Raw genomic sequence first — 18153 nt, forward strand, 5'->3', positions numbered from 1 at the left:
AATATTATACACTTACCTACTTTAATATTAAGAATAGTAACACTGCAGTCTTAACTGCATAAGGAAACATTTATGTTATAAATGATATTTACTAGTCGCATGTTTTTGCCTTGATTCTGCCCCTCCATATACCACTTTTTGATATCTGTCCAGCAGCCACCCTCTTATTCACATAAGTAGTGTCATATCCATTCCCATTTGTTCTAATTTGCGTAACAGAGTTCCACATGGTATTCTGTCAAATGCCTTTGCGAAATCCAGCAGAATCATCGTGTAGCCATTTCCTTTATCTAGCTCTGCTGTTACTCTATCATAAAAATAAAAATACTAAGACATGACCTACCTTTCACAAAGCCATGTTGCCTCTTATAGAGTATATCTTTATCCACCCATTCTTGCATTCTCTTTTTGATCATTTTTTCTAGTACTTTTACCACCATGGTTGAGATACTGATTAGTCTTAGAACTTCCCTTATACAAGGGAATTATTTTGCTATTTTTCCACTTCCTTAGAACTCTACTAGAGCTGAGACTTAAATTAAAGATCTTAGTCAGGGGCATTGCCTGTCCCCGTGCACACTCTTGCAAAACCCAAGCTGATATCCCATCTAATCCCACTGCTGTTAATTACAGTGTATAAATATAGCATATATGATAAGCAGTAACCTCATTTGGATGGTATACTCTTGCAAATTGGTCACTCAGTAACTCATGTAGATAGGCTTATACGTTGGTAACACATGACTATTAAATTATTTAAGGAATTACAACATATACTGAAATATTAATTAAAAGAAACTTGAATAAATACCTCCTATATTTCGGCAATGTCACATTGCCATCTTCATGGGAACATACAACTATGACACGTGCATGCAGGCACTACAAAAAAGCAAATGAAGCAGAAGAGAGAAAACTATTGTTGTTCCTAGAGTCCTAAAGGTGCCCTCTAGCGGGCTATGTTGGGTTGTCTTGGCTGTTGGGCTGAAGTTCTCAAGATGCAAGTTTCCCAAATTTGGGGCAGTCTCATGCACCCAAATTTGTTGAGGTTTGGAAAGTTTTTTAGAGCTGAGGCTGATTCCATGAATAATCTTTCATATTTAAATTTGCTGCGATGTATTAACGTGGCTTTCTTCCAACGTATTCTGTGGCTGGTATCCAGAACATGGTCTGCACGCCCTGAGTGGCTGTACTGGTGAAACTGGATGTTGTCTTTGTGTTCCGAAATCCTGATGTTTACAGCTGCAAGGAACTTTGCCCTGTTATATAGTGTTTTTATAACCCCATATTGTTGTGAGGGGGGAGGGATTGCTGGTGAATGTATCTGCCTGTATGGGTGGGTTTTCTGTAAATAGAGAAAACCAAGGATCCGTCAGGCTGGCGAGTAATTAGTGTCTAGGAAAGGGAGACTGTTGTTTTCCTCTTTTTCCAAGGTGAACTGGATTCTTGGGGTGTTGGTTGTTTAAGTGTGTTAAGAAGGAGTGGAGTGTATCTAAGCCATGTGGCCAAATAGCAAACACATACAGTGGGTTTTTGTGGGGCTGCATTTAAGGCTTTCTCTTCAAAAGTCTCCATAAAGAAGTTGGCCAGGGGTGGGGAGAGTGATGAACCCATGGCTGTCCCCTCTATCTGTTTGTAGAAGTTTCCTTGCCAAACAAAATAGCCTGAGTTCATTGTGAACTGAAGTAGGGCTGAGATATCGGGAAGAAATTTGGTTTGGATGAGTTCTAAGGTTTCCTTGAGTGGGACATTTGTGAATAGGGAGGAGATGTCAAAACTGACCATTATGTCAGTATGTTGGAGTGAGAGGTTTTCTATACTGGCTTTGAAGTGGGCTGAGTTTTTTATGTGTGATGGTGTATTGCCAGTATAGAGTGTGAGTGCTTTGGCTAAATGTTTAGCTAATTTGTATGTTGGGGAATCAATGCCATCCACTATGGGACGTAATGGCACATTTTGTTTATGTATTTTTGGAAGTCCATATATTCGGGGGGAGGGGGGGGTCTAGAGTTAAAAGGTTTTAGTTTGTTGGTAACTTCCACAGGCCAAGAAATGACCTTCTTAAGGAGCTTTTGGAGTGTTCTAATTTGGGAGTTGGTGGGATTATACTCAATAGGGAGATAGGTAGCCCGATCTAACAATAAAGCATTAAGCTTACCTGTGTAGTCGGTTTGGTTGAGAACCACAGTGGCATTTCCCTTATCCGCTTTGGTGATTACTATTTCTTTGTTTTTCTTCATTTCTTTAGAGCTTTATATTCACCTTTGAATAGGTTGGTTTTCAGTGGTCTTGCTTTGGTGAGAACACCGGCTACATCCAGTCTAAATTGTTGGCAGGTTTGGAAGGTTGCAGTTACCACGTTCTATCTGAATTATTATTTCTTCGGCAGGTATTTTTTTAGGAGATATGGCGAAATTGTGGCCACATGCCAGTGCGTTGAGTGCCTCAGGATTCAAAGTAACTGAAGAAAGGTTGATTACGGTGTTGAGTGGTTGTTGAGGTTCGGAGATAGTCCTTTTTCAAGTTTTCAAATTTTTTGATGTGCCGACTTCGTATCATTTCAAATTTTTTTGCTGCCGATGTGCACAAGATGTAATGGAGAATTGTCCGAAGGTCGTGGTTCACACATGTGCCTGCATGCACGTGTCATAGTTGTATGTTCCCATGAAGATGGCAATGTGACGTCGCTGAAATATAGGAGGTATTTATTAAAGTTTCTTTTAATTAATATTCCAGTATACATTGTAAATTCCTTAAATAATTTCATAGTCAGTAACTCAACTATTTTATCTGCTTCTGTCACTGCGTGACCATCATCGCTCATTAAGGTTAATCTTTTGTAGTCATTCTTCCTCTTACTTGCCATGTAATGAAAGAACTCTTTGGGATTTCCTTTGACCCACTCAGCTAGATTCTTCTCATAATTTGATTTTGCCTTCCTTTTACAGTTCAGAGTTTGCTGGTCACCTTTTTCCTTATATACCCTCCACTGCATTTTCTTCTTCTGTATCTCATGTTTAATGATATTACTCATCCATCTAACTCCTACCTGATTAACTCTTAGATATACAATTTAATACTGCTTCCTCTAGATGACCCCTTAACTAATCTCCTATCCACTACTAACATCCTTACTGTGTATATGCAATGGCACAGATTTAAGCTTCCTCCTAAGCTTGTCATAAACACCTGCCTTATAGTTCCACATATACCCCCCCTTTCTTGATAGAATATTCCTCCTGTTTTACAATCTTCCAAGTCAAGACTGCATGGTCATTTTTGTCAATTGGAGGCAGTGTGTCCACCTTGGTTATGGATAACTTTTCTGATCCTATGACCAGGTCCAATACTCTCACTCTCCTAGTCCTCTTCATCACATAATGCCTCAAGTAATTATCTCTCACTAGGTGTATAAATTCCATTTCCTTCCTGTAGGTGATTTTTTTTCCTTTTAGTCTCTATCTCCATAGTTGAAGTCCCCCAAAATAATCACCCAACCTGTACTAATTTTATTAATTTGCCCATGCATGTCTTCCAGATCATCCATGGAACTCCCTGACCTATAGCAACAACCAGCTGTATATTTTGTCTCTCCTGTCTATCTCCTATTTTTTGGCTTCAATTCAACTGCTATCATCAGCAGTACTCTTCCCTCCAATCTATCTTCCCTGAAAATACTAAACCCTTCATGTTCAATCCCTGTAACTATATCATCTGCAGTTAGTAAAGTTTCATTAATGCTTATAACTTTTGGTAAGGTTGCACTAACCAGTGCTGAAAACTCCTCCCTCTTTAAATTAAAGATGCTGAGAAATTATATTCTTGGTTTAAGCCTTTATCCAGGTGTAAGCAAATAAAAATTTGCATGTGAAGTAACTTGTGCATTGCATTATGGGATGCTAAGGCAATTAACGTGAAGTCATTATCCTCTATATACAAGTATCTCAGTCGTGATGTTACTTCATGCACAATTTTTTATTTTTTTTGCTTACATTTGGAGAAAGGATTAATATATATATATATATATATATGCCAAGAATATAATTTCATGGCATCTTTAATTTATAGTATAACCAAGTGAAAAAAACTTTCCAACTCCTCTCTCTTGTTCCTGATACTTCTGGCATTAGTATATAGAAACTGTAGCATCCATCAGTATTATGCAAATCCTTCTTTTCATCAAACACAGATCCACAAATCCTATATCATTCCTTCTGCACAACTTACGTATTGATTGATTAACTATCAGCACCCTTCTCCTCCTCAGTTTGCCTCCATCATGGCTTGGCAGGAGACTTACAATCTTCAGTTTTGGAGAATCAAAAATAGAGAAAAAAAACCACCTTAAGAACATCAGCAAGTTCATTTTTAGAGATATTATTCAGCTAATCAATTACCTCTCCACCCTATATACGTGAATAGTATTCTCATATTAGGCTAATTTAGGATTTATTGTATTATTAGCAGTTGCTCAATAAATCCATTTATTCCAAGTATTTGCCAGGAAGACTAATGATACACTCAGATGATGAGACATTTACTAATAGCTCAACCTAGTATCAGATGTTTCTTGTTCTGTTGCCAGTAGGGAAGATAAACCTTATTTATAAACTATATTGTTCATTATGATTGCAAAAAGTAGAAAACAAATTACTTATAATAACAGTGAAGCTACAGAGATCACAAGTTTAATATTATTGTTAACTCTGCTGCACTGTATAAAATTGAATTCACTATTCAAAGACATCTGAATACATAATTTGTCTATGGAGAAATTTTATTTTTAGTTGAATTATCATATGTATAAGAAATAAATATCATTATGTTGCTATACTTTTAAGCTGTCTTCTCAGAATTAGCAACATGTGCTTTCATTATTGGCAGAAAACTAGCAAGTTCATTAAAAGTCTGACCATTCTTAAAGGTAAAAGTCAATGATGAGAAATATTTCATTTAGCAGCCAAGTGCACATACATCATTAGAACTGAACCACTCATATATTTTTCTGCAGTTTTATTACATAGGCATGAAGTGAATGAGAAATTCCTTTCTGTTGTGCCACCAATAAAGATGCATCATGATGGAAAATACAAAGCATGCCATATTTGAGAGATGATAAGAACAGTTAGTGAATGTGAAGAAACCAATCAAAATTAAGAGTGGAGATGTGTTTAAAAGAGAAGGAAATATTGTCAAGAACTCCCTTACAAATAAATACAAGGATTTTTGTTTTTAATTACTGACGTTCCAAGTACCCTCAATGGGGTGTACAGGATATAATACTACATGAAAAACTTACATCATTACTAGCTTCCTATCTACAGTTTTCCTCCAAATTAATCTGTTACCTGTCAAGACCTCAACATTATCAGATCTTATATTTCTGTATTCTAAGATACTTTTTACTGTATCAGTCCACCTATATTTTGATATTCCTCTAGGTCTTTTTCCTGCCAACCTAGCAGAAAATGCTTGTTTTGCTAATATTTCCTCTCCCATTCTGTTTAAGTGACCATACTACCTGAGATTAGCTATATGGAATTTTTTTCACTTGTCTATGCTACTAATTACATATTTGGTTTTATCCTTTATCCAAGTGTAAGCAAACAACGGTTGTGCATGAAGTACTTTCAGGACTGGGGCAACTCGTGGGTGATTAGAGAGGTCTTTACTTAAACAGCACCTCAATAAAGATAGAAACTGGTCTGGGTACTGACCCTTCCCTTAATGCAAAGCACATCTCCTTGAGGACATGTATAATGCTATGCATTAAGGGAAGGGTCACTACCCAGGCCGGTTTCTATCTTTATTGAGGTGCTGTTTAAGTAAAGACCTCTCTAAAAATTAGGTGGTCCCCCAGACCACTCCCTACGATTGACCGAAGGACCATCTAACTCAGCGGTGGCTCCACTCAATGACAGGCTCATTCCACCACCAAGCAGAGCCATAATCTCAGCGGTGGCCCCACTCAGAGACAGGTAGAAACCTATCCCCAAGCAGAGCCTCTCACATCTTCTTGATGGGGAGGAGGTGGAGAGGATCCAGAGGCGAGTGACTAAGATGATAGTAGGTCTATGGAATGAACCATATGAGAACAGGTTGAAGATTTGTGGGTTGCAGAAATTAGTTGATAGGCGGAAAAGGGGAGATATGATTGAGACATTCAAATTACTAAAGGGTTTCTATAGGATTAATTCAGAGGATATTTTTGAGATCAGAACTGGTGGTGGGAGAACTAGGGGACACCTATGGAAGCTGGGCAAGAGTGTGGTTAGCAGGGGTGTTAGAGCTGGGTTCTTTACTTTTAGAGTGGTAAACAAGTGGAATAAGCTTCCAGAGTCTGTTGTAGGTGCTATGACGGTGAGTGAGTTCAAGGCAAGGTATGATAGATACTGTGAGACCGTCGTATAGTTGTGTGGACATGATGTTTAGGGCCTCCCTCGATGAGTCTAAGGACTCCCTGGAGTCGCCCGTAATAATGGTAATAATAATCTCAGGGAAAGCAGCTATTTCTGTGCAAAAGCACATCAGTGGGAGCCAGACCCACAGGTGGTGATACCAAAGTTAGAGATCCCAGACGTCCCGTAAAATATAGGATCATCCTGTTTTTGGCTAATGCTTCCTGTTGTCCCGAGAAAACTCTTCGGGACAGCTTTTTGTCCTGTATTTTAGAATTCAAGACTGAATAACAAAATCTATGAGTTGCAATTTCTATTCTATTACAAACATCACTCTCCGTCATTACAGGGAACTGTAGACGCATTGTTATTTTCTCAAGACGAATGATGGCAACACTGCAACAATGATAAGTTCGTTAGAATAGTGTGCATGTGCATTGACATTTTGGTGTGTGCCGTGATATTGGCTCAGCTTTAAATAACACTGAACGGTCTGCTTGGTGCACGCCATTTTAGAAGCTTGCTTCGAGAGAAACAGGTTGGTGCTTGCAGAGTATTAATTACTGTACAGCTGCTGTTAAAATGTATGGTTTTTCAATTCTCCTATTAAACGTTGAAAATGCCAAAAAGGAAGCGTGATTATACAGACTTTAAAAACTCAATTTCCGTTTTTCAAACCGTTCTTCAAAAACCATATGAAGGCAATTTAAAGTGGCCTAATGAAAATATGCAGCCTAACAATTGGATTTACTATTTATTTACTTATACTTAGTAAAGTGTGTGCATAGTAAACCTTACCACGCACACACTTGGAAAGTTAGAATCATTTTGTAAGACTGGCATCTGTGATGAATGCGCATACTAAACTTTCACCCTCAGTCATAAGTGTCCCATATTTTTTTCCAATGTATCTGGGATCACTAACTAAAGTGGAAGTAATGGAGAAGTCATATTTACCTATATGAGTTGCCAAAGGGTGTCGCATCCTGTTATTAAAATTCTCTGCATTAGAGATAAGTTAATGGAAGTTTTCTCACTTGGCTATGCTACTAATTATATATTTTGTTTTATCCTTTATCCAAGTTAAGCAAACAAAGTTTGCGTCTGAAGTACTTTCAGGACTGGGACAACTCGTGGTAAAGGTGGTATAAGTTCTCATCACTTGCCTTAGTATCTCACAATGCAAAGCACATCTTCTTGCAGACAACCCTTTGGCAATTCGTATAGGTAAATATGACTCCTCCATTACTTCCACCTTAGTATCACCACCTCTGGGTCTAATTCCACTGATGAGACCTCAATAAAGGTCGAAATTGGTCTGGGTAGTTATCCATCCTTAATGCATAGCAATGTCTGCAAGGAGATGTGCTTTGTATTATGGGATACTAAGGCAAGTGATGAGAACTTATACCACCTTTACCACGAGTTGCCAAGTCATGAAAGTACTTCAGGTGCAAACTTTGGTTGCTTTCACTTGGATGAAGTATAAAATCAAATATATAATTAGTGAGATTAGCTCTGCTAACACATTTCTGGATACTAACAATGTCAAGTTCTTTTTAATATGATATTGCTTCCATTCATGCCATCTGTTCATGCCCCTTATTTTCTCAGTATACTCTCATATCTGTGGTCTCTAGTCTTTGGTCAAGTGTTCTGTTTCTAACCAGCTCTCAGATCAATAAGTTAAAATTAATTTGAACACTGTCTTGTATACAGCTAATTTAGTGTTTTGATTAATTTCTCTCTCTTATTCCATATAAATTTATTCATTTGACTTCCTACCATACCAGCTTTGCTGATTCTGTTGTCTATTTCCATATTTACTTTACCATCTTCATTAAAAATCGTACCTAAGTAGCTGAAATGTTTTACTTGTTCTATAGGTTCTTCATTCACAATGCAATTGATATTTTCAATGCTTCTGCCTATTTTCATTGTTGTTGTCTTGGTATTACTGACCTTCATACCAAATTTATTGCAACAGTTATTCAATTTAGTCAGGGAACCTTGCAGATGTATACTGGATTTATTTAAAAGTATAACACCATCTACATAAAGTAAAGAGCTGAGATTAACATCTCCAGTTTTGATATCAGGTTTAATACGACTTTCCTTCATAATGTGATCCATACTTGTCTGACACCAGATTTAACATTAAACCATCTTCCTGTACTTCCTTCAATTCTAACTGCTGACTAACAATTCAAATAAAGACTGAGTATTGCTTGATATAATGCCCCATTGACACCATATAACTGTAGCGTTTTGAATAGCTTTTCTCTTAGCACCTTGTCATATGCCTTTTCCAGATCTACAAAACTTAAATACAGATCTTTGTTATATTCCCATGATTTCTCAACTATTTGACGTAAAGTGAAAATCTGATCCTGACAGCCTCTATTTGGCCTGAATCCAGCTTGTTCTTCACCAAGCTTCCCTTCCACAATCCTTCTCAACTGTTTCTCAAGTATACTTGCAATAATCTTATGCAATAATTTTAGGAGGCTAGCTGGTGAACGGTCGTGCTATCGGAGAGCTCCTGAGAGATTTGTGTTTTTTGTTGATTTATTGGTGTTTTGGATTCAATTTAATGGACTTAAGTGTTTAATTTTGGTATATTATTAGAGCTTTATTAACGTGGTTAGTGTACTAAAGTGTTTTATAACATAATCTATGTCGGAAGTCGCCGCTAGATGAATTCGTAATGAGTAGTGTTCGTGCAAGCTCCAGATAAGATAAGTATCATTTTCAGTTATCGATACAAATTACTTAATATTGTGTAGTTTTGTTTTGTTTGCCTTGCGTATTTTAGTGCGTCTATTTTTGGTGTGTTATAACGTTTAATTTGACAAAACACGTTACAGATAAATATGGCACCTGTGCGTAGGAAAATGGCGGCCAGTAATGAAGGTTCGCCATCGTTATCAAAGAACGGTAGCATAAAAGAAATGAGTCAGTGTACTAGCTGTGAAATGTACGCTTTGCGGAGTGCGGTCGGAGTGTGGTTAGATGATGATAAAGGTTTGAATGTGTGTAGAAAATGTAGGGAGAATGCGGAATTGAAGTGTATTTCGGATCGTGAGTGTGATATTTTTGTCAACTTCAAAATGAAGGAAATAGGGATATGACAAGAAACGGCAAGGTTGTACATGAAAATTGTGAGAGTGTGAATGTAGAAAGTGTGAATGATAGTATAAATGGTTTCTCAGAGAACAAAAAAGATGAGATAGATGCATTGAGTGAGATCGCGTTGTTGAATAGTGCGATAGAAAGAGCAAAACAGCAGCTAGTATGCATGAACAAAAGTAGACTGAATGAACCAAGCAATAATAAAAGGTATGACAGGAAAAATAGACGTATGAATGTGAACATGAACAAAATGAAGGATAGAGTGCTGTATGGAGACTCGTTAGTACGAGGTGTGTTAGTAGAGGATTTGACAAAATCGTACCAACCTGGTGCGACCATAAAGGACGTAACTGCGTCTATTAGAGAGCAAAAGGAAAGGGTGAAAGAAATGATTGTTGTGGCAGGTACGAATGATTTGAAAGGAGATAAAATGGAAATGATAGAAGACCTGAATGAATTGTTTGAGGTAGCAAAAGAAAAGAGTGAGAGAGTTAGAATGATTAGTCTTTTGCCACGGTATGACAGTGAAATGTTTAAAAGGAGGGCTATAATTGCAAATGACTTTATGCGTGGGTTATGTATGACGAGTGGTGTGGAATTTGTGGATGTGTGGAGTGAGTTTGATGGGCGAAAGGATCTATATAAGATGGATGGCTTGCATTTGAATGGTTACGGTGTAAGAAGACTTGAGAAAGTGTTGCTGAATGTAGTGGATGTGCAAATTCAGGGAAACTAGATTTGTTAGGGGGGGGGGGGGAGTAGAGATACAGTCCTTATGGAGGCAGTTGAATGTAAGAATGAATATAATATGCCAGAGCAAATAAGGACAACAAATCTGAATGGGATAGTTAATATAAGGCATCAAGGTGGGGTAGGAGCTAATGGGGGTCTTAAATTCATGTACACTAATACTAGGAGTATTAGGAACAAGAAGGAAGAGTTATTGGCCATGGTTGGCACTTCCAGACCACAGGTTATAGGTATTAGTGAAACATGGCTGACTGTAGATGATATAACTAGTGGGATTGAATGTGATGGGTATAGTGTGTTCAGGAATGACAGAGAGAATAAAATGGGGGGAGGAGTATTGTTGATGATAGCTGATGAGCTCCAGCCAAGGAGAATAGAAGTTGAATTGCAGGATAGAGAAAAGAGCACATTTGAGGCCATTTGGTGTGAGATTGTGGCTAGCAGAACTAAATATACAATTGGGTGCTGCTATAGACCAGGTGATGGAAAAGATGGTGGTGACAGTATGCACAAGCAAATAGAAGAAATGGGTGGAAGGAGGGTGATTATTATGGGAGATTTCAACTATGGTCGCATTGATTGGAGTGAGGAGAGGACACACGGGAGGAAGGAACTGGATTTTATGCGGTTATTAAGGGATAACTATCTGCGACAGCATGTAATGGAAAATACTAGGGGTCAGAGAGTGCTTGACCTAGTAATTACATCTGAGGATTTGGCTGTAACAAATATGACCACATTGCCACCAATCGGTGAGAGTGATCATAGGGTCTTAACTTGGGAGGTGGCTAAAGGTGTAGAATTTTCAATTAAGGCAGGGTACATGTGGAATTATCGGGCGGGAAAGTATGACAAGCTTAGGAGTTTGATTGGTTCAGTGCCATGGCATGTACAAGTGCAAGGACTAGAAGTTGATAGTGCATGGGAGGTAGTTAAGAAGTGCTTGCATGAAGCAATGGCTGACTGTATACCTAGAGTCCGAATAATAAATCAAGTAGGGGTTAAATGGATGAATAACACCATTAAGCTTGAGTTGCAAAAAAAGAAACAACTATGGAGGGAATTTAAGGAGAAGGGTGACCGGCAGGCACATGAACGGTATAAAGCGCAGGCCAGAAGGGTGACGAGTGTGGTAAGAAAAGCAAAAAAGGATTACGAAAGAACATTGGCCATGCAGGCTAAAGAGAATCCTAAAAAGTTTTTTAGATATATAGCAAGTAAAAGAAAAAATGTACATGGCAGATTGATTTTAAAGAATGCCGATGGTAAGGAGGTAACTGAATCAGTTGAGATAGTTGAGTTACTGAGTGAGCACTTTGCAAAAGTATATCATCCAGGTGGTGACATTGCAGAAACGAATAAACCAGTAGATTATACGGGAATTGTGGTTAATGAAGTGGAGGTGAGTAGTCTATTGCATAACCTCAATGTCAATACATCTGTGGGATTGGATGGTATACCAGCTCGTGTTGTACGAGAAGCAGCTAAAGAATTGTCAGTACCCTTGACCATTTTGTTTAATTTGAGTCTCGGGTCTGGGTTAGTCCCGAGCGGGTGGAAAGAGGGGAAAATAGTTCCACTGCATAAAGGTGGTTCCAAGACTGCTGTTGTAAATTACCGACTGATTAGCATATCAGGAATCATTGTCAAGGTCTTAGAGAAAATAGTCAAGAGGAAAATACAAGATTGGATAGAAGAAAATGGGATACTGTATCGGAGACAGCATGGTTTTGTGAAGGGTAGGTCATGCCTCAGTAACTTGCTCACGTATTATAACACAGTGACGGCTGAACTGGATAAGGGTAATGGGTTTACGGTGATTCTACTGGACCTTGCCAAGGCCTTTGACAGGATTCCACATGGAATTCTAATCAGTAAATTGCAGCATATGGGAATGGACATAGGGTTGGTGAGATGGATAGGAGGGTGGTTGACGGAGAGATATCAGAGAGTGGTTTACTCGGGAGTAGAGTCCACAAGACGGCCTGTGACTAGTGGTGTGCCACAAGGATCTGTTCTTGGACCACTGCTGTTTAATTTGTTCATAAATGATATAGGAAATGATCTGAGAGGAACAGTACATTTGTTTGCGGATGATGCGAAGTTGGGTAGGGCAATAGTGAATGCAGATGACGTCAAAATTTTGCAGGATGATTTGGATAGATTGGAGGTCTGGGCTAAGGAGAATGGATGTCAGTTTAATGTGGCAAAATGTAAGGTTATGCATTTTGGGATGAAAAGATTGGCGGCAGTTTACTGCATTGGTGGAACCCTGCTCCAGGAAATTGATGAGGCACGAGATTTAGGAGTGTTGGTGGATAAGGAATTGAAATTTAGGGGACACATTGCAAAAGTGACCAAAACAGCTCATCAAATCACTTGGTTGCTGAAGAATACGTTGACAAGCAGGTTATTGTTCCTCTCTATCGAGCCTTGATAAGACCCCATCTAGACTACTGTGCTCAGATTTGGTCACCTAGGTTTCTTCTTGATGGGGAGGAGGTGGAGAGGATCCAGAGGCGAGTGACCAAGATGATAGCAGGTCTGTGGAATGAACTGTATGAGAACAGGTTGAGGATTTGTGGGTTGCAAAAATTGGTTGATAGGCGGAGGAGGGGAGATATGATTGAGACATTCAAATTACTGAAGGGTTTCTATAAAATTAATTCAGAAGATATTTTTGAGAACAGGGCTGGTTGTGGGAGGACTAGGGGACATTCATGGAAACTGGGCAAAAGTGTGGTTAGTAAAGGTGTTAGAGCTGGGTTCTGGTTCTTTACTTTTAGAGTAGTGAATGAGTGGAATGCGCTCCCTGAGTCTGTAGTGGATGCTGTGACAGTGAATGAGTTTAAGGCGAGGTATGATAGATACTGTATGAATGTCAGATAGTTGTGATGAATATGATTTGGGGCCTCCCTCGATGAGTCTAATGACTCCCTGGAGTTGCCCGTAGTAATAGTAATCTTACCAGAACAGTGGCAAGATATTCTGAGCTTTTTCAATAACCTCAGAATATCTTGCCACTTTCCTGATTTTTATTTTCTATGTTCTTAAAGTCTTTTTTTTTTACTTTTGTTTAGCTAGTTTTACACAGTGCTTAGCTTTCTTACATTTGTCTCTGTATTCTCTAAGAGCACAAGCTGACATATTTTCCAGGAACTTTCAATATGCTTCTTTTTTTCCTTAACTGCCTCTTTAACTTCTTGTGCTTACCATGGAGTTCTGATTTTTCTATCCTTGCAGACAACTTCACTGCATATATCTCTGGCTGAATCAATCAGTGTTTCTTTAGGGCTTGTGACTGAATCTCCAAGGTTTGGTTCCTGTTCTTAAACTCTTGCAATGTTTGTGTATTTTTATCTACAGTTCACATCTGAGAGCTGCTCGACTTTTATTTGCTTTAAAACTTTCTTACGTGTTCTTCTTTTCAATGTGAAGTTCTATTTTATCTTGCTCAAGACTAAATGGTGATCACTTCCAATTTCAAATCCTCTGTACACTTTAGTGTGCTGCACCAGTGAGATAACATCCCTATCAACAATAACATACCAGCGAGACTTTTATTATTCCTTGCCTCTTCTCTCCATGTGAATTTATGCACATTTTTATGTTGGAACATAAAATTATATTACTAATTATATTAGTAATAACCAGTACATGTCCTGAGCAGAAATCCAACAGGTATTTGCTATTATTAGCTTTGCTCTTTTCTCCAAATATTTTTATATGTCTGACAGTCATTTCTTCTACTTTTCTACTCTGCTATTTAGATCCTTAACAAGGATCAACTTTTCTTTTCATTGTGTCAGTTGCTTTCTCTAAAGCCTCAAAAAATTCTTCTACCTTAATAGAACCTTCTGTGGGACCATAGGCACAAATAAGTCTCACTGTCCAGTTCCCCATTCTGATATTTGCCCACATCACTCTACTTAGTATTGCCTGCCATTCAAGAAGATTAGCTTCATATCTAGTGTTGAATACTATAACTACTCCTTCTTTTCCTTGATTGTAATTACCTGAATATAACAATTTGTATTTATTGCTCAGAAAGATCACACCAGATTTTGTCTTTTTTGTTTCAGTCACCCCTATTTTGTTGATCTGGTACTTATCCAATTCCTAATCTAGCTCCATTCTTTGCCATTCAGGCTCTTGAACTAGGTGATGTTGGTTTGGGGTGTGTTTTAGGATTTGTTCCAGTAGCTAACTTTTTGCTGTTCATTCTGGTTCTCTGGCGAAAACAATGTGGGCTTTGTTTTTGGACAACATCCCACCGCCAGCATGGAATTCTGTCATGTTGTAGCATCATTTTGTATTGTGGTTTAAGCCAATAAAAATACAATTTGATCAGCTAAATCTCAAATTGCCAGTCTATCTTCGTTCGTTCTGTATCCAGTTAGATACCTAACAGGGTGCACCACGAGAAAGTGAAGATTGGACATTAGGTCAGAAGCCCTTGGCGGTTCTCCGCATTCCTTTAAAGATTATGTGGAGCTCTCCTCTCAGTTATACAGCTTTGACTCTTAAGCACACATTTTCATTAAATGAAAATGTCTTATTTGATGCAAATGCTTCTGCACTTATTTATTATTATGCAGTAGTATTTGGATTATGTAAATTTATAACATAAATTTCCCTCCTATCCACTTTATTTTTTAAATTACATTCAAGTCTAATTTGTTAAATTTTTGCAGCTTCTCTGGCAGGAATGAAATTGCAGCATGGCGATATTGCAGTCAGTTTAGGTACAAGTGACACTCTGTTTTTGTGGCTTACTGAACCCAAACCTGGTTTGGAAGGACACATACTTTTCAATCCAGTTGAAAGTACATCTTATATGGCAATGTTATGGTAAGCTTAATAATAATTACACCTATTTTCTCAAAATATCTCATCAGCTTTTGAATAATATTACCAAAAATTCGTACACATTTCGTAGTGAACAACAAGTCAGAAATTGTCCAAGGGATCAATTTTCTTTTTTTGACATCATGGATTAGGTGCATTTGCCTGTTCTGGCATCACTGTTCTTCCTCTCTTTCCATTCCTCTCTATATTCCTTAATATTTTTTCTCTTTGCCTTCATTTTTTTTTATATATGGTCTAATTTTGTGCATCCTTTAATTGTTCTTAAAAATCTCATTTCTGCTGCCTGTGTTTTACTTTTCTCTTTCCTTTTAATAGACCATATAATAGAATGAGAGTAACCATTACTTAAATTTTAGAAAGTTGGGTTTTTATTCAGTATTAATTGTTTCACAGATTTTCTCAAATTTATCTTTGTTTATATTATATAACCAAAAGACAACCTAAATTAGAACAGATGGCACAGTTATATAAATCATTTTTAAAGCAATGCCAATCACTTTTTCAGTTTACCATCATTTGCTGGAGCAATTTTGATATGCTTTTTTTTTTTTGCCAATATAGAATAACATTAGTATAATGCTTCCAATATGCAGGGCAATTTTTAAATGTAGGCATCTTTTTCTGCTATCCAGAAAATTGGAAATTTGTTATAGTGTCTGAGGTGAAATTGCAAAGAACTTGAAACATTACGACTTCTCTTGTGGTTTATGAATTTCTCTGAAATGCTGTATCTTTAATGTGCCACCACAGAAAAAAAAATTGCATGGGTATAGATTTAGCAACAATGAGATGTCAAGCATAGCTTGTTGATTATGGAACCATATTGATTCGATACATTGTCTGGTTTGGTGGCACATCAATATAGTTCAATATACAGGGTGGCCATAAAATAACTTTCTCTCTTTGGAGGCATCTGTAGCTAAAACCAATAAACGGAATGAGACCAAATTTTATATTCAGACTTTTGAAGGAATGGGGAGATGATTTATGCAAAAAAAAAGATTCAGTACCAAAAGTCGCCGATAAGTGAAATTTTGGCATGGCGGAGCCGAAAATAATTACATTAAAGGCAGATAAAATGGAATAATAACATTTCGATGGTGTAAGCTACAGCATCGAAATCGATGCTGTAAACGTCACTCATTCCAGCTGGATATGTGGTGCGTTACAATGCTAATAAGAATAATAATAATTAAACTAAAACAACAACTTGCGAGAGACAGAAATTCATGTAGTGATTGAACTCACAGGAAATAATGTTTTATTCATCAGAATCAGGGTCCCCTGAACCACATACACGATTTTCAGTGTGCTGACCTTTCTTGCACTGCTTTCCGTCCTCTGCCAGGTCTGACTCCTAGTGATCCAGTTTCTTCAAACTTCTTAATCATAGCTCTCAGTGCTACAGCTTACATAGGACCTGTATGCAGGTTATGAAGCCACCTAAATTCCTGAAGGGCTGCTACAGCATTGTACTGTTTAAGGTAAAACAACTTAACAAGTAAAACATGCCAAGGCAAGGTAGGACACGTATTGAGCACAATTCGTCAGTCATTCGAATGACTGCCTGAACGTTCCCAATCCCCTCTTTAAGTTGAATTGGTGGCGCTGCTGTCATGTACGCACAGTAAAATTTGCATAATCCTTTTTACCTGCGTTTACTGCAAATATTTGACTTTCGGCTCCACCAGCGTCAAAATTTCCCCTATTGGCGACGTTTGGTACTAAATCTTTTTTTTTGCAGAAATCATCTCCCCATGCCTTCAAAAGTCTGAATATAAAATTTAGTCTCATTCCATTTATTGGTTTTAGCTACAGATGCCTCCAAAGAGGGAAAGTTATTTTATGGCCACCCTGTATATCTTCTTTGAAAAAAAAAAAAATGTTGGCAATTCTGCTTTTGCAATATTATTTAACATTGTTTTGACCACATAGGAAGTCCTTTCATTATTTAACTGTCGAGATAATGTTGAAACCTGCAAAAAAAAAAATGATTAACATGATTCTCCTGAAGTGAACAATGGCTTCTAAATAGTGAGCCAAAAAATTCTGCTTGGGGGGGGGGGGCTTATATGGTCATAATTTTACAGAGGAGTTAGGTTAAATTCTCCATGTGTATACTTATTATTTATGATGAATTGCAGAATGTATTCTTTACTGTGAAAAGCAAAGCAAAGGGAAATGATCGCATTGGCAGGGAAAGGCAAATCTTCATGGATATGTGTGATCTTGGGCTGGAACTAAGTGTTTAGTTTTGCAGACTGGAGTTGTTCTTTTCCTAAATTGGAAATTTGGAAAAGACTTTTGTTTCTAATATTTCAATTAGAAACAAATTGAAATATAAGTTTCTTCAAGCACTGCTTATCTCAGTTTTCAAAGTTAGGCATTTTTGCGTATGTTGTTTTTACCTTCTTTGGCTAAAAATCTCTCCTACCATCTATTCTGAACTTGTAAAAAAACAGCAATATTGAATTTACTGGACTGGAGAAAATAATTTTCCTGAGAGATTTTAATATTCACAATTTTGGCAGAGAGCTCACGCAAATTGTCTGTGTGCCTACAAGATAACTCTAAACATTTTAGTTTCTTACTCACTAGTGGCCCTTCTAAGTATACTCTAAATGTTGTTTATATGCCTGTCTGAATTGTATAATCAAACACTGATTTCATCTCCAATAGAGATGAACACTTGCATTAGTTTAATCCATATTATCTGGTATTATGAGAATACTAAATGGGATAATCTTATTTCCTTCACTGGGTTATGGTTTTTCATTCTTCTAAACAAAACATTTACACCGAACTCATCCCAGACACTTCTTGTTGGCTTATATGAAGAGATTGAAATAGCTGCAAATTGTCAGTACATCCAGAATTGATTCCAAGACAAGATGTTCAAATGCCTATTCTGCTTTCTGTCACTTGACTAAAAGTTATAAACAATAGCTTTGAACTCTGCTTTTACTTCATTTGCACTTGGATAGTGTTATTATATCGTTGTCCA

The 18153-nt window shown here is 37.6% G+C and overlaps 1 protein-coding gene across 2 annotated transcripts in view; it reads left to right on the forward strand.

Annotated features, from left to right (window-relative positions):
* LOC150102826 (xylulose kinase) overlaps window positions 1-18153 on the forward strand; it is a 268998-nt gene that overhangs the window by 104200 nt on the left and 146645 nt on the right. For both annotated transcript variants that reach the window (XM_090398826.1, XM_090398827.1), the window contains exon 9: window positions 14975-15131. In XM_090398826.1, coding sequence (XP_090254952.1) covers window positions 14975-15131 — 157 coding nt within the window. The remainder of the gene's footprint in view (window positions 1-14974; window positions 15132-18153) is intronic.

This window comes from Typopeltis vanoorti, chromosome 10 (genome assembly GCF_054136105.1).
Source record: "Typopeltis vanoorti isolate ZY-2024b chromosome 10, IOZ_Tvanoo_1.0, whole genome shotgun sequence".
Classification (NCBI taxonomy): domain Eukaryota; kingdom Metazoa; phylum Arthropoda; class Arachnida; order Uropygi; family Thelyphonidae; genus Typopeltis; species Typopeltis vanoorti.